Source organism: Triturus cristatus, chromosome 7, assembly GCF_964204655.1.
Source record: "Triturus cristatus chromosome 7, aTriCri1.1, whole genome shotgun sequence".
NCBI classification, from domain to species: Eukaryota; Metazoa; Chordata; class Amphibia; order Caudata; family Salamandridae; genus Triturus; species Triturus cristatus.
The window spans coordinates 1,477,935,463-1,477,959,403 of NC_140590.1; the positions used below are offsets into that span (position 1 = coordinate 1,477,935,463).

At 44.5% G+C, this 23,941-nt stretch overlaps 1 protein-coding gene across 1 annotated transcript in view; it reads right to left on the bottom strand.

Moving 5' to 3' along the window:
- LOC146812209 (uncharacterized) overlaps positions 1–23,941 on the bottom strand; it is a 309,521-nt gene that overhangs the window by 64,725 nt on the left and 220,855 nt on the right. Inside the window, exon 7 of the mRNA XM_085619241.1 lies at positions 2,306–2,354. Within this exon, the coding sequence (XP_085475367.1) occupies positions 2,306–2,354 (49 nt within the window). The remainder of the gene's footprint in view (positions 1–2,305; positions 2,355–23,941) is intronic.

The window sequence follows — 23,941 nt, forward strand, 5'->3', positions numbered from 1 at the left end:
TCCCCTTACCGCTTCCCTCCAGGAAGCCTTGGCTAATAACCCAAAGCGTAAGAACATTTTCCTTGCGCCCTGCTAAACTAAGTCACCTGCCTTCAGTGTGATTTCCGTGTTTTAGCCACACCACGCTCTTAATTAGTTGCGTACTTTCACTCTGATGGCACCACCAGTACCATCACACCTAGCCGACTATAGTCCTCTCACCATGCACTATAGTGCCGGCCACCTAAGCATTGTTGACCGGATGTCTAAATTGACTACTGACTCTCTCTACAAATGTTTTGTCCTTGTTTTTAATGTTTGTTTGTACAGGTATGCATGAGAAGGGAATCCCCCTCTCACACATAGAAAAACGCCTTAGTGAGTGTATCACATAGTCTGTACCACAACACTAAGTCTGTTTTATTTTCACCACACCCTTTTAAAAACGGTCCTGAGGAAAGCCAGAATACTCTAAGGCACTGGCTGAAACATGTCGACCATCTGAAGGACGCAGGGGGCAGTAACTCTCCACCCTTACACGTCCTGTAGCCTTACTTTTAACCGCTGGTGTCGGCCCAGTTATTAAAATTTAATTTACCCTTGGGTACTGGGAACACCACCAAGCCGTTTTAAATCACAATTCACCCAACCTCACTGCACTCTCAGCAATATACCAGCTCCGCTGTAATCAGGTGTCGTAGCACACCCGGGACATACTAGGTGTCACTGGGTGGTCCCGATGATGAAGCATGCCACCAACTAGGTTGGTGGGTGAGGGCTTCATGAATACACCTACAAGGTGTCTGTGACAGAACTACTTTGAGTACTGCATCACTTTGGTCAACTTAAGCAGTCTTCTTTGTTTAATCACAGTCTTATTTTGCTACCATTTAATGAATTAGAATATAACATCTGAATTCAATGCATTAAAGGTGAATATTACAGGACTGGATTAATGTCTCTTATGTACCGGAGTGAGGTGGTCATCATAGTTTAAGCACTGCAGGTAACCTTGTGAACCACCTATACTTCTAAATCAAGATTTATGGGTCTGATGAAACATATATACATGTATACTTATTAATATGCACAGATGTAAATGCATGACTTTTGAGAACTCACAAACATTCCCAGAAATATGGAAAGGTGAACAAGTTGCACCTTTCCAAGCATAAATATGGGACCTTTTTTGGTTGCAAAATATGTAGGTGTACATATAGCTTTACTGTGGGGGCAGATAGCCCGATGTGCAAATGTACAGTCTTTTTTGTTCTTTTTCCTTCACAGTAACTCATTTCCCTAAGCCCCAAGAAGTCCAGGGAGTTCCAGTCACCTTCTCAGCCCTTGAAGGAGAGTTATCACAACCTTTTCTGGAGTAAACTTCAGAAAGTTTCCAGATTGGAAAGGGTTCAGAGAGGGGTTTGTGAATGTTAACAAACTCACAAGTTATTTGCTGGCTTTCACCAGCAGCCGCTGGCAGGGAATGAGATTGGAGGGGCGGGGTACCAAAAATAAAAACACTTAACTCCTAGCTGCGTCTCCAGTACTCAATCGTCTCTCCTCCGTCGTCCCTCTGTGGCCGGAACCAGGAAGCACACAGGCTCCCTCCCCTAAGCTAATCGCAATGCTGTAATGCAGCATTGGGATTGGTCTGAGCACCATGGCTCGGTGCTCAGATGTGGAATGGCAGGCTGGGCATGTTCCCCACCAGGCTCTGTAATACAGCCTAGTAGGGAGCATGCAACGTGCGCAAAACTGTTTGGCTGGCCTGAGAGGGCCGCCAAGCAGTCATGTGCTCTTTGGAGTGCAGCAACCACACCTCCTCCCGGGTGTTAGGGGAGCACCGCCCGCTCAACCTGGCTAACACTAAAAATAAAATGATAATAACGGAAAAAACTCCTGTTATTATCATTTTATTTTTGCTTTTACAATGCTCCAAGAGCAGTGGGGTGACATTCCGCATTAGCGGAGGAGCTGCCAATGATTTTCACAAAGATTTTACGCAAGAGACACCATAAACCAACAACAGTCCACTGTTTATGAGGGATTAACTATTGCGCACTTGTACACAGTTGTGGCTTACATGATTACATAGTAATAAAACCATTTACACTTGTCAGGTATTCCAATGTGTACTTCTGGCAAAGGTATGTGAAGCCTTTTTTTGGCCATATATGTAGGTGTATGAACAGAAATAGCTTTATGATTTGGGCTCCATGCGCCTGTCTTTCAACAGTAATCCATCATACGCATGGACAATAGAGAATAGCCACACATTTTCAACACCATAATGTAATTTAATGCATCTTAAAGAAACACAACAGACCTATGTTGCCCAGCTCCGGGTTCAAGTGAAGGGAAACTTCTTTTCCCACCTGTTTGAGAAAAAAATATACATTTTAAAGTTATTGCTTTCGTCCAAGGGATTTTGTTTGCAAAGTCAAATATTTTAATAATGAACAAATGGAGAAATTGGACTTTCACAGAGTATGGATAAAGTTATACTGCGGCCCTCTAATTTAGATATGGGAGGAAAGTGGAATTCCCTTTCCAGTGGGTGAAACTTTGCAATACCACTGTACTTTTGTATCCAGGAATAGGTGATCCATGTGGTATCGTTAATGCCAGGTGTGAAATTGCTACATCAGGAGTCTCCCAACTAAGGGGTCTGTTTGTGTTCAACTTGGATAGTCTGTTCATAAAATATTTAAATGATTATTTCTACAAATTAACAGAGATATCGAAAGTTTCAAGAGACAGAACTTAAATATTAGGGTCATCATGATATTTTAGCTCTTTGGAAACTCTCTCGCTGGCATTATAATAAGGCCCACCCAAAACGTTAATTAGGGGGGCATTTTTCCTATGGTTTTCTTCTACTCTCTTTATGCAATATTCCAAAAATGACAGTATTACACCATGTCACGTAATTATGCATCATTCCCAGAAAAAAGTTAGCATGACCACACAGGAAGAACGAGGATGGCTGATATTTCCAATTTATTTTTGTATGTGATTTCTGCGCTTTTTTAGTGCAAGGGTGCATTTTGCATTATGATATAATACCAAATGCCCATTTTGTACTTCTTGTAAATTTGGTTAATTTTTCTGCAATTTTGCTTAATTATTCAGAAGATAATTACCAAAATTTCACACACCCCTGATTATAATTGCTGCCGCTTATTGGAATGTATTCACAGTAACAATATATTTTATTCTTGAACACAGCTTTAGTGCCAAAAATAAATACAATAGAAACGCTAGAATTATGCAAACTACAAAAGGGGTGATGGGAAGAGTTTGGTTGAGGTGTAAGGATAGATTGACCTAAAAAACAGACACGTTATGCATTAAAATCAATCTCCAAATTTACTAACAGATTAAAAAAGGCATTGACAAAGCCTATAATTCTGGCGTGAACTCACAGACTTTTAGCTTTGTTCATGCTGGGAAACATCCTTTACCACGCAGTCATTAACGTTATCTGCCTTTACAACAAAGTCACTACCTCGAATGCGATGTTACCATGCGTTCCTTTACCACGCAAGTCATTATAACTATTTGCTTTAGGGGGCGCATTGTTGGACTGATGTTGGTTTTTAAGTCTATCACCTTCCCTACTGTTGAATGGACGGGAATTGGAATAGTGAGTTATACTATTCAAAAGTCCAGCAGACCCCTAAAGCAAGACGTTGTAACAACTTGCATTGTGAAAGATTGTGTGGCAACGTCGTAGTCAGGGTTGAGACTGAGTTGTAAAGGCATGTGGTGTTCGGTCATGCATCTGTTAATGCTTGTTTTGTTATGGCTTTTGTGAAATTGTAACGTAAGGGAGTTGTTGGACCCTTGCCAATTTATAATAAAAATATTGGCTAAATATAAAAGCACCTATGTATTGTATTATAGTTGTAAAGTACATGGAATCATGTGAGTTATAGGATCTCTGTACCATTGGAATGTTCCACCTCACCACTAGTGCGGTAAATTGCTCAATCCTAGTGGAGTCTGTTTTAGAATGTTCATTTCACTAACAGTTGTTTAAGGTGCTGAGGAGAATGGATGGCTGAATAAAAGAAGCTTTTCAAATTCTTACCTCGAGTATTGTGAAGTTCATTAATTACAATACTGGCAACAATTTCCTGCGTAGCGGGCAGTTTCAGTCAACTCCCCTTTCATTTTCTCTCCATTATGGGAAAACTCCATTGAGGTACTTCCATTTCGCAGCACCATTAATTAGACACTCGTGACCCCAGTGTGGGACTGGTTTCCTTTCTTGCCAAGCCTCAATGAGTGCTGCTGCCTTTTCCACCCTCAAGCCTTTCGGAGCCTCGAAACCCTAATGTGGGGCATCCTGCTTTCTTTGCCAAGCCTTGATGTTAAACTGATGCTTTTTGGAGTTTAAAGCCGGAGGCTTTCTTCTAATCGTCCCTTTGCACCTTCATGAGGTTGAGTGGGATCAAGAGGAAGGGGGGCGTCTATCCCGTGTTCCAGCAACTGCGGAGCCAATAATTCAGAGGTCAAGCTGAAAGCGAGAAGTTTCTACTGTGTACCAGCAACCTTGGAGCTGGTATGTTCCCATTCTAGCATCATTTATGCTGGCAGTGCTATGGCGCTGCAAATATTGTGTACGCACTTGACACCACCAGTGGAAAAAAATAAAAGAGCCATATTCACTGTTTTAGAGCATTCCTGTGAGGAATTTTGGCCCGGGAGGTATTTTGAGAAGGTTATATTTCCGTCACATGTACCAACTTTCTTTCCTTTCGACAGTTGATGCTGTCAAGCTTTGGAACTCAGCCTCCGCCAGGAGATTCAGAGGTCTGCACCCCGAGGGCGTGAGTAACTTAGTACTGTGTGAGGTCTATTATAAAAATGACTGAATGGAAGCAGCTCATAATGATACACTCCTCATCCATGTTGTGGCTAATTCGTTTGCTCAGTTTATGGAGTATCACACTACTAGTGTTTTTGTGGTTGTTTTTTCGGTGATACACACACCCTTATCCTTTAGTGTGTTACCTAGGAAATTTTGGATGACTCACCTAAATTAGGCATTATAAATTATAATGCATAGATTAGGTGAGTCACTGGAAATGTATAATTCATAAATGTTACTTGTTTGGTTTATGCTATAGTACTAGTAGGAGTGTATGTTACTGCATAAGATCTGTTTTTATGTGGTACCTGGTGTTGTAACTTCAGATTCTTCTGTTATATTCTAATTACTGTAAAAATATACTTACAGTACATAAAATCTAGTACAAATGTTTTCTTTTTTTCTTTTCCTTGTCCAGTAAATTGGTTAAAACGATGGCTGCAGTAAGCATACATCAGACACACAAGGGTGAATACACCAGTGAACTATCCTAGATGTAAAGTGTACCGTAATAGAAATTCAGTAGATATATGAATTGATTCATGTTCTCCTTTCACATTATTGAACCAGGAAGAGTTTAGCAAATTGTCAACGAATAATAAAGTGAACCTAGAAAAAGCGTACATGTCAGGAGAAGGGTACACTAAAGAATCCATACCTTTGCTGGATATGTTAAAGATGCATGTGAGTTTCAGGGGTAGGTCCACAATTGGTAATATTCATATTGTTGGAAAATGTTCCAATTTATTAGGGTGGCAACACCAGACGGAGTTAAGGATAACTCTTGATCCTAACAATAAAGAGCAAATGCTCCTTATAAACAGACCAGTAGGTTCCATGGATATTTGTCATGAATTTCCTGATTTGTTTTCCGATAAACTGGGTCAATTGAAGGATTATCAACACAAAATCAAACTATAAAAGGAGCTAAACCTGCAGTTCACAAACCATGTCCTGTTCCCAACTTGCTGAAAGAACCATTAGAAAAGGAACTGAATAGATTGTGTGAAACAGGAGTTATCCAACATATAGAGTCCTCAGAATGGTTGGCCCCCATAGTTATAGCTTATAAAGCCAGTGAAAATGGTATACGTTTATGTGTGGAATTACACAGTTTGAATGAAAATCAATGGGTCGAAAGACACCCACTTCCCCACATAAACAAAATGTTTAGCACTATGGAAGAGGCAAAATATTTTAGTGTTATTGATCTATCGATGGCATTCCACCAGGTAGATCTCCACTCAGATGCTAGACCATTAAAAGCATTTATAACTCCAGTTGGGGCCATATATGTTATAGCCAGTTAAGGGCGGGTCAGTAGACTACTTAGTTCATACCATCTCTGAAGTGGGTTTCAGACCAAAAACCAGTCTAATTTAGGGAGTAAAAGAAACACCTTACCCTAAAACAAAGGATGAATTAAGATCCTTTATGGATCTCATTGAATATATGTCCAAGTATATAAAGAATTTCTCTGATAAGCGTGATAATATGCGTGCCATTTTAAAGAAAAATAAGGAATTTGTTTGGGAGGATAAACACAAACAACTCATTGATGCAATGAAATAAGAGATTATCAACTCTCCTGCGTTAGGCACATTTGACTCTCAAAAGAAGACTATTTTAACCACAGATGCCAGTGACAGGGGTCTAGGGGCCACTCTATCCTAGAGAGGAAAAGCGGGAGAGAAAATAATTGCAGAATGTAATTATTCTGTGATCAAAAGAAAGGCCCTAGCATGCTATTGGGCGTTAAAACATTTCACCTTCTATCTGTGGGGTGTTAAGTTCACCATACGAACTAATCACAAGCCATTCACGTATAAGCTTTCTATTAAGGGAGTGGAACGTAGCACACCTTGCATAGCCAAATGGGTTCTTGGTCTTAAAAACTATTGTTTTAGTGTAGAATGTGTGCCAGGATGAGGGAATATAGTAGCAGACTATATTTCAAAAGCATCTATAGAACAGGAAGTGCATGAAGAGATTTTGAATAGCCCCATTTTTGCTATAGCCCTACCTGCATTGTACAAAACTGAGTGGTTGGCCAACTAAGTGCAGTGAGCTCAAAGAAGAGCTAAGAGACTATTGGGAAGTAAAACACAAGTTGCATACCCAAGAATGGAAAAAATGTAGAATTAGGACAATCATTCCTCCTGAAGACCTGAAAGTAAATATCATTGATTTAGCCCATGAGGGTAACTTAGGCCATAGTATAAGAAAGAATAAGATAAGAAGTAAATTTTGTTTTCCCAGAATAGACTCAATGGTTGAACAAAAAGCAAAAGATTGTGTGTGTTCTACACACAGTGACAAGAGTAAAAGCACACAGAGAGCACCATTGTCTCCAGTGGAAGTACCTCCTACACCCTGGAATAAGTTGGCTATGGATAGAATTGGACCAGTGGAGGGTGTAGGAGCTTACAAAAATGTTATGTTAGTATTAATTGACTATACTTCGCAATGGATTTTAACGAAGTTAGTACATCACACTACTTCCTTCATTGTGATACAATTCTTGAAGAATGCATTGAGTATGGAAGGTATACCTTCTACAAAAATTACGGACAATGGTGTCCAGTTTATATTTCAAGAAATTAAGGACTTCTATTTTACTCTAAATATAAAGCATGAAAGAACAGCCCTGTATTGTCCCAAGGGAAATGGACTTGTGGAGAAAGCTAATGGCATAATAAAAGAGCATATACAGTTAGCCATAGCTAATTGTGTGGATGCAGACAAATCACTGAGTGACTGCTGGTCACACCATACCTCACCTAACCTGGTTACAGGTATTGCTCCTTTAGTAGCGATTAGAGGTAGAGAACCCAGCACCAAAATGATTCCAAATTGGCTGGAAGGAGGGAGAAGGGTGGCAGTGGACTCGGATGTGGCCCAGGAAAATATATACCAGCACCAACTAAAGTACAAGAAATGGTATGATGAGAAATATAGTGTAAAACCAAAGATCAACATCACAGCAAGTACTAATCCCCCTATCAGATTATCAAAATATGTCATAATGTTGTGCAACTGGGCAATGGACAAATTTGGAGTAATGATAAATTAGCCAGACACAGTCCGCATGTAGAATACTCCTCTTCATGTCTTCCCTCCATTGTATTCCTTGTAAATCACGTGTATTGTTATTTTTTTATGATGTGTTAATTATTATTTGGTATAGGAGGGAGATGTGTTATAATATAAAACCACCTGTGTATTGTATTACAAGTATAAAGAAAAGGGAATCGTATGAGTTATAGTATCTCTGTACCACTGGAATGTTCCACCTCACCCCTAGTATGGTAAATGGCTCAATCCTAGTGAAGTCTGCTTAAGAATGTTCGTTTCACTAACTGTTGCTTAAGGTACTGAGGAGAGTGGATGGCTGAATAAAAGAAGCTTCTTCAAATCCTTACCTCGAGAATTGTGAATTTAATTGATTACAATAATATTTGTGGTCACAAAAAGCACACATTGCCATACTAGTCCCAGGCAGTGAAGGGAACTACTTTGGAAAAGTGCAGAATGCCATTAGTCAGAGTGAAGTTAGCTAATGGCTGAATAGGACTGACCTATTGCCTCATGTAGTAGGTTGTCAAGGGCAGCAAAAAAACTTGAATAAAAATCCATATATGTGAGTATATTTTGTGTATAATTTTAGTAAGATCAAAATGTCTTGGGTAATGCTGGACCAAAAATCGAGCCATGTGTAGCAACTTGTATAATACTTTTTAATTTCTTTTTATTGAGTGTGAATAAAAACATGATAAGCAAGGTTCAAGAAAAAGACAAACTTACATAAGATCCAATCTCATATTTAAATAAGCAATAAATAGCGCAAATTCATATTCTATCTTACATGATACAAAAACCAACATCTTAAATAGCACCTCCGCTTTTTACTGCAAACTAGCCTCATTCTGACAATTTAAGAAGCACACAGATTAATAAATAAAAACCCCTGTCTTTACATTATGAAAGAGATCACCTGAGTTACAATCTATCGTTTGCGCGTGTGGTCAAAGCATAGCCCTCCCAAATCAGCATAAATTTCCAAAGCGCCCCTATCCTTTTCGCGTAGGCCTCTTCAAGTTCTTGTATTATACTTTTTGCTAAATATTTCATGACAAAACAAAACTGTTAGAAATAATGGCAAATAGACAGAGCTTAACTTGCTACTATATTCATAGGGAGCTCACTTTTTTTTAACTAGATCAGGTACCACCCTAACCTCTCTAAATTGTTTAGTGGACAGTGGATGACACCTTTTGGTTTCGATTGCCCTAGAGAAACCACTTCCCTAAAATACCTTCATGTTTGAAGCTGGGCAGTTGCCCTTCTCAGTCTAGAAGGAAAGACACTTTAGACCTTTGCTGGAGTAAATTTCCAAACATTCATAGGGGAAGAGTGGGCTAGATTAACATTTGTGAATGGCACCGAACACAGAAGTTTTTAGACCTTCAAAAACTATCAAGATAAATGATGCATTCATTGTCCACTACCCACACAATGCTTATAAGGCCATATTTATCAAAATGTAATGCAGCGCAGCAAGTCACCTTGCTGTGCTGTGTCACAGGGAAAGAACATAAATGCTCTTTATTTATCTGTTTTCCCAGTGCTGTTGTACAATGTGCTGCCTAGCCCCAACACAGGCACTCTTTCACCATGGTGCAAGTGTGCCTGTGTTGTAAACAGGATTTTGTTGTGCAGAAAGGGGCGCCTTCACACACAAAAACAATCCCGAGGCAATTTCCTCTTTCTAAGTGTGCTGCAGAATGCAGCACACATAGAAAGAGGAAATAACGAGGAGAAATAAACATATATCTTCTCCTTACTCCTCCCCTGTGATGGCATACCATTTTGGGACATTTCCAGGTCTATCAGTAAAATTAAATCTGAGAATTCATGAAAATCCATGGGGGTTGCACAGGAACACCCCCACACAACCCGTGGAATACCTCCCTGGGGCAGGTAACGCAATGCGTTGCGTGGCTCTGGATTTACCGAGCCAATCAGTGCCACGCAAGGGGGCCTTGCATGGCTTGATAAATCACATCTTAGGGGTTGCATTGCTTTTGCAACATGTTGCCTGGTGCAAAAACAACACAAATCTTTGATAAATATGACCTTTACTTTACTGGTGGAGATCTCTCCACATTCTTGCAGAATAATTCACAAATACATTTTGGAGTACATAAAGTATTGCTTTAGAACACTTTTATGCACTCTTAACTGCCCTTATGAATGAGCCCGAAAACATAATTGTAAACACATTGGCAGTATTCAGGGAATCATTTTATACAATTGGTGCACGTAGCAATGACTATGCCCTGTTTTCACCTTCAGCAATAACAATAGAGTATGATATTTTGGGGCCGATTCACAAAGGTATGGAAGAGTCAACATTTATTTTGAGAGTTAGCTCCTTGGTAAAGACATGTACTACAATAAAAACAATTTCGCTAGCCTTCTGTGAATATTTGGCAGGAGTACATGATACCATTGTTATCTGGTGCTTTATTTTTATGTCTGTAAATGGCGTTTTGAATAAAGGCCACAATGTTGTTACTAAAAACAAGGCCTATAATACACTAAAGCAGAACTTTTAACATAATTGACATGTGAACAGAACTTTCCATTGTTTATTGAATTATGCAAACCTTATTCATTTTTTAACTTAACTGTTAAAAATTCTCCAGTGTAGAAAGAATAATTTGCATGCACGTGTTTCCTGAGTGTAATGTACATGTATAAGGCATGCCTGCTTTTGAAATATTAGCGCTCCCTAGGACTACTCACCAATGATTACAGTATTTTACTGATACATTTTCAATCCCACAACATGTGAGCTGTCAATGATTTTAGCTAAAGATTAGCACTATCCATTTGAATGCTCTCCATTGCTGGAATGTGGATTCATTGTACAAAAATACTAGGGTTATTAAGTTGTCACACATGTCCAGTATGCTTTTAAATGCTTTCACGCTTGTGCATCATAAAATTGAAATATTTGATCTTGTCTCCTTCTTCTAATTTTGACACCTTTTTACAATATAGACAAGGCTCAGATGTTTCAGGTGCTCCTATTGTTAACTTCTCCTAGTGGTTACAAAATCTTAAGATAGGTCCACACCCATACAAAGGGTGATGGTCTAGCAATAATTCATTGGGACAATCTTTTTGTGACGTAGATAACTTATCAAAATGTTTCGTTTGATGAGATACAAATGTTTTTACACGTGGATGTGAGTAGTTATTTCTTTGAACTGGTGGGCGGTTCATTAACACCTGGACTTATGGTTTATTATAAAAAAACATAGGTCCAGAACTCTGGTTCGGGGAGATTGTTACAGCTTTAAAAAAATAAGAAAAATTAGTTTTGCTAAATTAATTTCAAATTTATTTGGATCCAGATGGAGATTACAGTTATGGATCTTTCCTATTACTGTTAGGAGAATGATCCAGAAATAAATATTAGTAAAATCAAAGTGGTGGGCACACAATCAGCTATGCATGGTAGATGGGTTAAAAGAGACTGGAAGTTACTAAAGTTGTCTGAAAAATTGGATATGCATTTTACGAGAACAATGTTTTGGGCCATGCGCTAGCACATGATTCATTTGAAAGTGATTTAAATCTTCATGGCTTTATGACATTTAACCACTCAAATGGAGATTTTTCTACCCAGCTTTTGGTTAAAGAGATTAGAGTTAGCATTGAGTTTTTGGTTTTATAAGGCAGACACTTGGTAGTGCTGGATGGCAGATTAATGTTTAAATTATTGGAAGGAAAGCTCTGTAAAGAGGTTCTTAGACAACCTATGGCCAAAGATGATTCAGGCTATCAGATTTGCATTTCCTTTTGTCAATCAATGGCAAGACTGTTAATTTTTTATACAGTCAGGATTGTTCCCTGAGGCTAAAATATGTTAGTTGCAGGCACTCTATAATAACATTTAGTGACTCAAGGACTCAAACATGATAACACCACATAAGAAGAAGTCAAGGTATGAATTATTAACGTTTAATAGGGAAAATATCGCTTATGAGCAGTAATCTCCTATTTGGGATACTAGAAGTGCCTAACCGGGACAAAATCAAAAGTTTAGCCCGACCGCGATGAAGCACGGGCCAGATACAGAAATGCACGCTGAACAAAGTACCTTGATCCTGGTCACAACAGCATAGATGCGGGGTGCAGCCGAGTGATGCATTGGTGTCGATCCTGCAATAAAGATGATGCGTTGATTTTCTCCATGCAATAATGCCAATGAGCCGGATCCCAAGACGATGTGCCAGTTTCGAGATGTGAGAGTTCCGAAGATGATGCACCGGGTTTCTCAATGCAGTCAAGGGGATGCGTCAATCATCCATCTGCACTGGTGGCGATACTGTGTCACCGATGGCGATGCACTGATCCGAAGTGTGATGCATCGGTACTGTTCCCGCAATAGCAGCAATCCGTTAATTCTGCTCTCGCAGCAGAGAATGCATTAATCTCACTGGTGTAAGCACCTCAGGCACACTTGTAATGGTACAGAAGCAGGGGTGGAAGTCTGTTATGTCCCTAAGAAATCAGATCAGGAGGCTAGCCAGCTAGACTTCGATTTCACTCTCAGTTCAAGTGATGTAGGTTCAGTCTTTACCCAGCCAGAGAGAGCAACAGGCAGGCAACAGGGCAACACAGCAAGGCAGCAATCTTCTAGAGCAGCAGTCTAGCACAGTGGAAGTCCTTTAGCACTGCAGTTATTCTTCCAGGCAGCGTGACATCAGGTCCAGAAGTGTACTGTCTTGTTGGGGTCAGAGACCCAGTTCTTATACGCAGTGTGCCTTTGAAGTGGGGGTGGCTTCAAAGAAGAAACATTAACGTGCAAATTGGTCCTTTCTTTCTGCCCTGGTTCCAGACTCACTACAAGGGGATATGCAGCCCTTTGTGTGTGGACGGAACACAGCCTATGCAGGCGCAAGTGTGAGGCTATGCCCAGCTCCTCCCTTCCATCCTCCCAGGAAATTCCATTAACTCGCACATACATTCACTTTTTGTGTGGCTGTCTAGTGGGAATACACAAAGTCCAACTGTCACCCACCCCAGATAGGTCAGAGATAGGCAGCAGGCGCAAAAAGGCTAGAAGCCCAGGTTCACACCAGAACCTGGGCTTCTATGTGAATTCACAAGGGCATATTATCAAGCCCATTATCGCCGCTTTAGTGGCAGTTTCCTGCCGCTAAAGCGGTGATAATGTTATTGCTGTTCCTTGATAATATGGCCCTTAGTAATTTCTGTCCAATCTTGCTACTTTCAATCATTACCAAAAAGGGTGAAAAAGAAGGTTAATTGTCAGGCCTTCTCCTTCATGGAGCCTAATGAATATCTAGTCCAAATACAAACTGGATTTTGTCCATCTCATTGTATAAATCCAGTCTTAATTGTAATCACAACAGATATTCTATCAATTTTAGATCACAGTGTGTAGTGCTAGAGCCACTCCCATGTATTGAGACCACGTGATGACCTTTGACTACCATTATTTTAATTGACTTTTGGTGTTTTCATTTATCCTAGCTTCAACGTACAGCATCATTTTTCCTGCATGTGCATGTTTCCTTGAAGATTTCTTTTGTGTAACTGCAGTTTTAGAGTGGGTGAGCTTTCACAGAGTAGAACAGCCTTGCCAGGAACAAAACGTGTGGGATGTGCATTTGAAAGCATGAGAGAGAGAGGTGTGGAATGTACTTCTTCGTCTCGGAGTGCAGTGTGATATGCAGTGGTGCTCAAATATGCATTATGTTGTACATTGGGAAGTATTATGAAGTTCTTACTATTGGTTTTGACATGCCCTCATGCCATCTTGAATTCTGACTCTGCCTGGCTTGCGCTGTGCGCACAGACAGGTCCCCAGATTATTAAGTTGTTTAGGCTATTCATGTTCAAGGTTGTTTTATTTTTTGGGAATCGTTTTCTGTACTTTCATAAGCTTCATTTAGATAAGAGGCTGGAACATGTGAGAGCGCAGAAGCAATGTGAGAACTCTTTTGCCTTTAGAACGCTTGCATGGAGAGTGGCCAACTCTACTAAGTTTCCTTGGCGCAGAGGAGGGCCTCTCGGATGCTTCTAGTGCTTTGAGATTCTAAAACTGGGGTTTGTTGACTTGGAAACTAGGATTTGTGGAATTTGAATGGGGACGGACCCATCTACTTCAGCAGAAGATCCCGGTTTGCTGAGGCTCCTAACCACGGCTGTGAACCCCCCAGTCTGGAGTGGGCTAAGATGCAGTGTTTGCAGCCAGTGATGTGTTTTCTTGAGTATTGACTTTGTGATGTGTTAGTATGTCTGTACACATTCAAGTCTTCAGTGGTTGTAATTATCTGATGTATTTAGTACATATATCTTTCAGATTAAGTAAAACTTAAGTTAGGATTTTGTCTTAAAACCAAAACTTAAGACAAACTTAAGACAACATCCTAACTTTACTACTCCTAAATGCCTTTTGTGAATACTGAAAGTAGAAAGTTAGGATTTTGTCTTAGATTACTTTTGTGACAAAACAAAGGTAGTCTATTATGGGTGACCCTCTTCTGGTTGTTCATCACTTGCGGTGGATCTGCCTCTCTAGATATACATACATTTTTTACTTTAATAACTCCAAAACTACTGAACAGATTTACACTAAATTACTAAAAGCACTCTTTCTGGAACAAGTTCTAGCTTTCTGCTAAACTTTGTGTAATTCCAGTCGTCCATTTGAGCTGTAGTCGTTTCTAAAATCCCAATGTTAAACTAATTGGGGAAAATGCATTTTGGGACCCACCCTTTCTTGGCACTAGCTGGACGGATCACCCCAAATCTTTCCAGACAGCAGCTGAAGGTTTTCGTGCTAGCTCCTCCTGTGACAGTTCTCCTGTCCAGCTCTGCTGCTATAGGTTTTAGCCTCCTCTGTTAATTTTCTTCATTGTCTTCTACTCACTTTCTGCTTGTTTTTTGCCTTTTCTGACCACTTCTGCTCTCTATTTTTGCCTGTTTCAGCTTGTTCTGCCTGTTGCCTCTTTCTGACCTTTACTTTGCCTTTTTTGCTCGCTCCTCACCTTTATTTTGCCTCTTTCTGCTTGTTTCTGACCTTCCTCTTTCTGCTAGTTCCTGCCTGGTATTTTCCCTATTTATGCTCATTTTTGACCATTAGTTTTCCAGTTTCTGCTTTGTTCTGACACTATTTCCTGTCTTTCTGCTTGTTTCTGCCCATTTTCTTTTCCGTCTTACTGCCTTTCATTTCTGCCCATTATTTTGCCTCTTTCTGTTGGTTTATGCCTCCTATTTGTACTCTTTCTGCTAGTTTCTGACCTTTATATTTCCTCTTTCTGCACATATCTGTCCATTACTGTGTGAAGTTGGCCTGATATATGCTGTCACCTAGTTATAGTGGGCACCGTGTATCAGTCCAAACAACCCCTTATGGTGATAGGTTAAAGACAACCTTTATTGAACGCTATCCTAGTGGTAGCTATGGAGAGCAGCCTTCAGGCTAAGTCTTGAAAGAATGTAAAGCAGCTAGTTTTACCAGTCTCTCATCTCTTGAATGACCAAATGAAAGGACAACCACACCAGGGATATATTTAAAATATATGTATTTAAGATAAAACACACCCCTCTAGTCTCTTTAAGAGGCTGGAGTTCGAAGTACTTAAGTTACAAGTCAGTATTCAACAGTAAAAGCACAAATACAAAATTTGGGCCCAAGGGGCGTACCAAACCATATACCATTAAAGTGGTTTAAGAACCACGACTGAACTAGACACAAGGCCTAGAGCCTGTAGAAGTGCTTGGATCACAAGGAACTACCCAAGGTAGTGACACAGGGGACCCACGGGGGACAAATGCAGTGTGAGAACACAGCCGTGAATCGCCGTTAACTTCTATGGGGAAAGTCGCGATTGGAAATTAAGAGTTTAAGGACACTTAGAGGAGACCACAAGCAAACACTTTTGGACATAGAGGTGTCTAGGGCCAACACCCACGGGAGCACCGGAGTACTCGAGTTACCTCACCCAGGGAAGCCGGGTGCGTAGTCCAATGCCCACAGATGTTGGGTGCTTCAGGTGAGTTGATGGGTGTCTTGACTCTTCAGCCACGAAGTCCAGGAGGTGTCGATGAAAACCAGGAGCTGGATTTCAGCTGTCCCACAAAGTCTGTCGAGTGCTGTAATATCGGCGACCAGGATGGACCCAACAAGCCATGGCAACGGCAAGTCAAGGGGAAGAAGAAGAAAGACGTCGGTGCAGACCAGCAAGGTCTGGGGGACTGACCCAGTGAGGGTAAGTCGGGGCACATCTGAAGCAACCAGGAAAGCCCAATCAGAAGAGGAGTTGCCTTCGTGGGCACGCACTAGCCAACGGGCTAGCGATCGCAAAGGAGCCTCAAGCAGTCACACTTGAAACTGACCCACGGGTCACTCGTGTAGTGGAGGCCAGAGATCTTCAGTGCTATGGATGCCCAAGGCTGGGGCTACTCAGAGCCCAAAGCACAACTTCGAGGAAGACCAGGAAGATGATGGACTGGCAAAAGTACACGGTATCCAAGGGCCACGGTTCCAGATCACCCACGATAGCCACGGGCCTCAGCTTTGCTGTGGACTCAGGGTAGCCTTGGCGAAGTCTGGAAATCCACCTCTGGTGATGCAAAGACTTTGGCGTCCGGCGGGAGCTTCAGAGTTGCAGACTGGACAGTTGCATCTTTGGTGCCTGCCAAGCAGGGGAGTCACTCCTTGAACCCAAGGGAGATTTCTTCAGTCTGCAGTGAAAATAGAAAGTCGAAGGTCCAGGATATATGTGGCAGAGTTTGGTCCAGGGTAATCTAAAGTCTCATGGACTGGGTTCCCATACTTATACTAAGTATGGGGGTTGGACATGCTCTAGGGACCCACCTATGGGAGGGTTGGAAAGAGGGGTGGTTACACCCATTTCCTTTGTCCAGTTTCGCACCAGAGTATGGGCAGGTAGCCCCTGCAACTGGTTTGAACTGGACTATGCACAGGGACACCAAGTGTGCCCCCAGTACAGGACTTCAAAGCAACAGAGAGTGCTCCCGCCCAGCCCCAATACACATCTGACTGTCTGGGGAGGTGGTTACACCTCCCTGGGACAGGAAACATATTGTCCAGGCCTCACCTGCCAGAGTTTTGGTCAGCAGCAGGAGGCCAGACCTGTGTCTGTGGCAGTGGCATCCATTTTGTGATGCCAGGGCTTTAGAAAGTCTTTACCGGGTAGACCAGTGTGAACATGTCTCTTCCTCTAGAATGGTGGAATGCTATCCCGCTGCCAGAACTGGCGGGGGTAGTATTCCAAAGTGTTTGACACCAAACACAACATGTTTCCGTGCAGCCAGTCCAAAGTTAGCATTTACCGCAAGGTTATAATTCACTTATGAGTATATGGTCAGGCTGCACCACAAACAGCATCAGAGGAGGTACTCTGAATGCTGCAGAGGGGCTCTACTCATGCAGGGTCCATCTCTTACATAAAAACCAAGCACTCTGCCTTCAGGATTGTTAAGGCCGGCCATAGGAGTTACTTATAGCTGTTATGTGTGTGTTCAATGATAGTGATATAGGTAGCTTATACCACAGTAAAGGATGCAGGCACCACCTTATCCAGGCTACAGTAGCAGACCTGTGGTGTAATTTTGGAGTGCTTCCCAGGGGTGGCATAATACATGCTTCAGCCCCTGGTAGGGCTCTAAGGTACATATGTCCAAGGTACATAGTATACCATATACTAGGGGCTTATAAGGCACTCCAGAATCCAATTAGAGATGTACCTAATGTACATGAAAACCATTTTAGAGAGGAAGCAGCTAGGCTGGGGTCCTGATTAGCAGGGCCACAGCCAGACTAAGGTCGAAAAACAGTGAAACACCAGCAAAAAGTGGGGTACCCATGTGAAGCAGATCCTACTCTCCTACACAATCCCCCCCCCAAACGCAGGGATATTAAACTAACCTTGATCAGTTGATTCTTCATGTTCTAAGTGGTAATACCTAGGGAGTCCATCTGCATTGGCATGGTTACTCCCAGGTCTAGGTTCCACTGTAAAGTCCATCCCCTGTAGGAAAATGGACCACCTAAGCAGTTTGGGGTTTTCACCCTTCATTTGTTTTAGCCATAAGAGGGGCTTATGGTATGTCTAAACAAGGAAGTGAGTACCAAACAAGTATGGCCTCAACTTCTTCGGAGCCCAAACCACAGCAAAGGCCTCCCTTTCAATGGCTGACCAACGTTTCTCTCTAGGGATCAGCCTTCTGCTTATGAAAGCTACTGGCTGATCCTGACCTTCATCATTCAATTGTGACAGTACAGCCCCTACCCCCAATTCAGATGCATTCGTTTGGACAATGAACTTCTTGGAGTAATCAGGACTCTGTAGAACGGGAGCAGTGCACATGGCCTGCTTCAGGTCATCAAATGCCTTTTGACAGCTAGCTGTCCACTGAACCTTTTTGGGCATTTTCTTAGAAGTTAAGTCATTCAGTGGTGTCACTATTGACCTATACCCCTTGACAAATCTCCTAAAGTACCCAGTCAGGCCTAAGAAGGCTCTCACCTGAGTCTGGGTGGTTGGATCAACCCAGTCCATGATGGTCTGGATTTTGCTCTGCAGTAGTTGAACTTGGCCTCCACCTACAAGGTGGCCCAGGTACACAACCTGACTCTGCCTTATCTGGCACTTGGTGGCCTTGATAGGTAGGCCTGCCTTTTGCAGGGCCTCCAAAACACTCCTTAGGTGGACCAGGTGATCCTCCCAGGTGGAGCTAAAGACAGCAATATCATCAAGATAAACTGCACTGTAGGCTTCCAGACCTGTGAGAACTGTATTCACCAACCTTTGGAAAGTGACAGGTGCATTCTTCAAACCAAAGGGCATCACCACAAGTTGGTAATGCCCACTTGGGGTCAAAAATTCTGTTATTGGCTTTGCATCATCAGCTAGTCTGATCTGCCAGTAGCCAGCTGTCAAGTCAAATGTGCTAAGGTATTTGGCTGAGGCCAAAGTATCTATAAGCTCATCTGCCCTTGGAATTGGATGGGCATCAGTCCTAGTGACTGCATTGAGACCCCTGTAGTCCACACAAAACCGTATCTCTCTTTTCCACCACTGGTGTGAGGTTTTGGCACAAGGACCACTGGACTAGCCCAAGGGATATCTGAGGGTTCAATAACTCCCAAATCCTTCATTTTCTGGACTTCTATCCTGATACAGTCCCTAACATGGTCAGGTTGCCTACAAATCGTATTTTTAATAGGCAGACTGTCCCCAGTGTCCACTTCATGAGTGCACCAGGTAGTCTGACTTGGAGTCAGAGAAAACATGTTTCTGAACTGATTGAGTACCTGTCTGCAATCGGTCTGCTGTTGGGCAGTGAGGCTGCCTGCCAATGCCACACCATCAACTGATCCATCATCAGGGTCCTGTGAGAGGAGGTCAGGGAGTGGGTCACTCTCTTCCTCCTGTCCCTCATCAGTAGCCATGAGCAAGCCCATGTCAGCCCTGTCTACATATGGCTTTAGCCTGTTGTTAGAAATGGGATTTCTGGTTGGCTAAGGCTTGCGCCAAAGTCAGGCAGAAACCACCACTCTAGTCAGGGCAAGGAAGTTACACGCCAAAGATAACCCCTGATCACCCCCTTGGTAGCTTGGCACGAGCAGTCAGGCTTATCTCTGAGGCAATGTGTAAAGCGTTTGCGCGCGCACCCAGCAACAACACCCAAGGCCCACCACAAAGGAAACTCCACACAAGGTATTATATACAAATAGCCTTTGTATTATACCAAAACACATTAGATAATATTCACACAATTTACACTGTGCCAACTGGCACGGGGCAGAATTTTACAAGGGATTATATGTACAGGGGACAGGGCCACAGGGACCACTGTCAGGAATTAGCACTTTTAGAACTTAGCACTTAGAACATAGGATATAAAATTACTGTAGCGTAAAATAACACATATAGCACACAACCAGTAACTACTGGTAACAGGTAAGTACCACCTACGCAACCCTAACCACCTTAGGAAAATATCGCGCAGGGAACTAGGACCTCACTAGCACCACCTGTACTAGGAGAAAACAACCACCTAAGTATCACAATACCTGTAGGGGTAAACGCACATTACACATGATGCATCACAACACATTCAGAGGTGTAAACACAAGGCACATGATGCATAAAAACACATTCAGAGGTGCAGGTTTAGGAACAATAGCGCAAAACTCACATTAGCCACCCTCTGTGGCAGTCCCTAGGCCAACTGGCCTTGTCGGGGCTAGGACGCCCTGTGTCCAGCAGAGTCAGGGCGCGCCTGCGCAGGCTGCGCAAACCAGGGTGCACAATCACAACCTACACGTTGCAGCTGCCCACTAAGTGCTGGGCAGCTGGGAAAAGGAGCGTGGGCACCACTGCGCCTTTTAAAACAAATATGGCAGTTTGTTGGCGCCTCTCCTGGACTCTAGACAAATGATGGGGCCAACGATGGAGCCTCACCGGGCTCTGGGCATGACTAATGCCTCCAAAGCAACGTAGGAGCCACGTGGGCTCTAAACAAATACTCTGCCCCTTCGTTGGAGCCTTGTGGGCTCAAGACAACAAGAAATGCCCCCTAGAGCCTCCAGGGCTCTGCACAACTCTGTGGGGAAAGGTGGGAGTGGCCCGCTGCCATCTGGGGCCACTCAATCACTGAAGAAATGCCCCTGTAACGTTGGAGCGGCCCGCTGTCTTCCGGGGCCGCTCTAACCACCAAAGCAATGCCCCCGACGTTGGAGCCTCAACCAGGCTCTGAACAACAATGCTCCCTGCTTGGGAGCGACCTCGCGCCCTTCCCAACAATCAGGCTGCCCCCACTCACCGGGACTCCGGCGGCACACCTTTCCTCAGCGCGGGGCATCACCCGGGCCCCCTCCTGGGACCCGGGACTTGGGTACGGAGCCTACCGGCTCCAAACTTGAAGACAGTCCGTCCCAGTGCGGGGTGGGCTTCCGCCTGGGTGGAGGACGTGGTGCTTCCCTTTCTGGGCCTTGGCCCCGCCCACCCTAAGGCTGCTGGGATCCCTTTCCGGGTCCCCGCGGGCAGCACGGCGGACCAGGGTTGCCGGCAGCCACGGAAACAACGGGGTAGGCTTCCGATAATGAAATCAAGGTCCCTGGCGGGGTGGGCACCCGCTAGGGATATTCATTCGTAGGTATGCGGTGTGGGCACCCGCCGAAAATACAAGAAAGCGGCAGGAGGCGGGGTGGGCACCCTCTTCCAAGGTACCGATGCGGGGTGGGCTCCCGCTCTGGTTTTCCCAGCGCCAAGATGCAGGGTGGGCACCTGCTTGTTAAACACAGAGATAAGCGGGGTGGGCACCCGCCAACGAACCCACAATGCGGGGTGGGCTCCCGCCTCCAATCTCCGCAACAAGAGGGGGAATCCCTACGCCGGGGATTCCCTGGCCCTGCAGAGGCGACACGGAGCGCTCTAGAAGCACTGGGGCACCAGATAAAGCGCTTCTAGCGCTATATGTAAAATAAGGGTGCTTCCAGGCGCTTCGAGCAAGTCCAGCCACCAAGTCCTGGTAGAGTCTTTAGGAAGGTAGCCAGGGGGCAAGGCTGGGCCAGGGGCCAGCTCACTGGGCCCTCCAGGGCAGGAAGGCAGTCCCAAGTGGCGGTTCCTCCTGGCCTCCAGCAGCAGCAGCAGCCCCCCTCAGATAGGATCCTGGAAGACAACAAATTGTAAGGGGACACAGCCCCTTCTTATACATCTTTTCCCTTTGTCTCAAGGTGCAGGGAAGGGGCGAACCAGTCACAACTGGCTCCTGAGCACTTTGTTTTGCTCAGCCCCTCTCCCTATTCAGAGAGCAGGCCAGGGTCATCAGTCGCACCACAGGGGGCGGAGCCAGCATTGTGTGGGGAAAGCCCTGCCCTATTCAGGTCCAAGGTGCACTCCTCCCCAGCCATCAGCATGCTAATCTCCCTATTCACCACTGGGTGACTCCTCCTGACTCTGGGGATTCCCTAGCCCGTCACATGACCTCAGCCAGCCAATCACGCGACAGGCAGTCACTGCACATTTTACACTAATATGCCAACTCCTAGAAGTGGCACTTCCGCACATGACATAATCACGCATTATACATCATTGCGAAGCATTCAAACACACGAGTCCGCACATACCAAACTCGAGCCTGCACATCCCACGCATCAGGAACTGCCAGGGACACATACATTCCCCATGCATTCCTATGGGAGGGCAGGCCTATCTCACCACATGCACTCAGAGTGCGCACGCACTTTACTCTGGGACACAGGGAAAGTGCGCAGAAACCAAAAATCATTACCACCAGGTCACCAGTAAAAGCAAAAAGTTCAGGGGTGAACCTGCCACAAGGGCCAAGTCCAACACAACCCCCTTCCAGCCAAAACGCAGGGCAGACCAATCACCACCGTGATGGACTTCCCTGCTTGGGGCGATAGAACACGGACGCGGGCCCGCAACTGCAGGGACACCCTCCTGTTCTACGCCACGGTGAACCCATGGGATTCCTTCTAAAACCACTGTCCGGACCAACTGGGCTACCCCACTGGTACTCCCAAGCTGTCCGCGGCCAAGACCAGGCCCTAGGCCACCCAGGTGCCACCGGTACTTGCCTAATCACAGAGTGGGGGATAGTAACCCCTGGCACATAGCGACCATTCTCCACTCTTCCTGTCTGCAAGACAGGACTAGACTGCCACTGGTTCTCCAGCCTAGGGTCTGCACCCTCAGGCGGACCAGGAGTCTCAGGGAAGGCTCTCCTCCCCCTACCTCTTCTCCTAGGGTTCCTCCTCCTCTGGAAAGGGGTACACCTAGAACGCCATTCCAACCCAGGGTTTAACCCCTCAGGTTGCACCGGGGTCAGAGGTGGGCTCTCCCACCCTCTGCACCCCCTTCCAGTGCCCTGCTCCCTACCAACTGGGGCGGTACCTCTGGAAGAAGAACCGGTCGGGTTGCTGGTTACAGACGTCCCACCCTTCAGGTCAGGCTGATCCCGAACCTGGCCTTCCAACCTCCGGCCTAGAACCTTTGGTGGAATAATCACCTGGCACTCCAGGACTTCCGGGGATTTACACTCCATCCCCCTGAGGCTGACACATGACCCATGTGTCGTGTGACTGTCTGTCTGGCGCAGATCCTCCGTCCCCTGTCCACCTGACAGTGCGCAGAGATCCCCCAGAACAGAAGTGGTGTCCCCATGGTCACTACACGGGATCTTAGCCCAACTGGGTAGTCCCTGACCCACTGGCTCTTCCACTGGGAAACTCATCCCCCAATCACTCCTCACACTGGACTCCTGTACTCTCCCTACCGGAGCGGTACTGCCAGACTCTAGAACCACAGGAGCCCTGTTTACAGGCGTTCCAGGTCCTCTACTCACTAGGTGATCTTCCTCAAATGGACTAACAGGACAGCCTAGGTCCCCAACCTGGTGTTCCCTCAAGAAACCATCCAAGTCCTGAGGCAGGGCTTCGTGCGTCTGGGGACCCTCGGTCACCCACTTACTCCCGCTCCACTGAGCCAGGCCGTAAGCCCCTACACCCTCCTCGCTATCCTGGGACCTAGCTGGGCTACACTGAGCGTCTTCCACTACGCTGGGCTGGAAGATACCTGAACCACTACTTTTGGAGTCACTCCCTAATGACCCTAGAGAACCTCTAGCACTTTCCCAGCGCTCTGCTTCATCTCCAAGCTCAAATGGCGCAGACAATCCACACACCAACAGGTGTTGGCGCAACCCCGGCACACAACAACTGAGCAGGTGTTCTTTGAGAACCAGATCACACAGTTTATCATAATCAGATTCTGCGGGACCTCTTATCCACTCAAACAGTGCATTCTCACATTCATCCACAAACTCCTCCCAAGACTGGTGAGACAGTTTCCTACTGCCCCTGAATTTCAACCTTAACTCCTCCTCCTGGGAAACAGGTACCAGACTGGGGGAACTGGGACTGGGATTTCCTACACTGGAATCTATATGGCTGCCACCACTGGACTCAACCCTCCCTGGGGAATC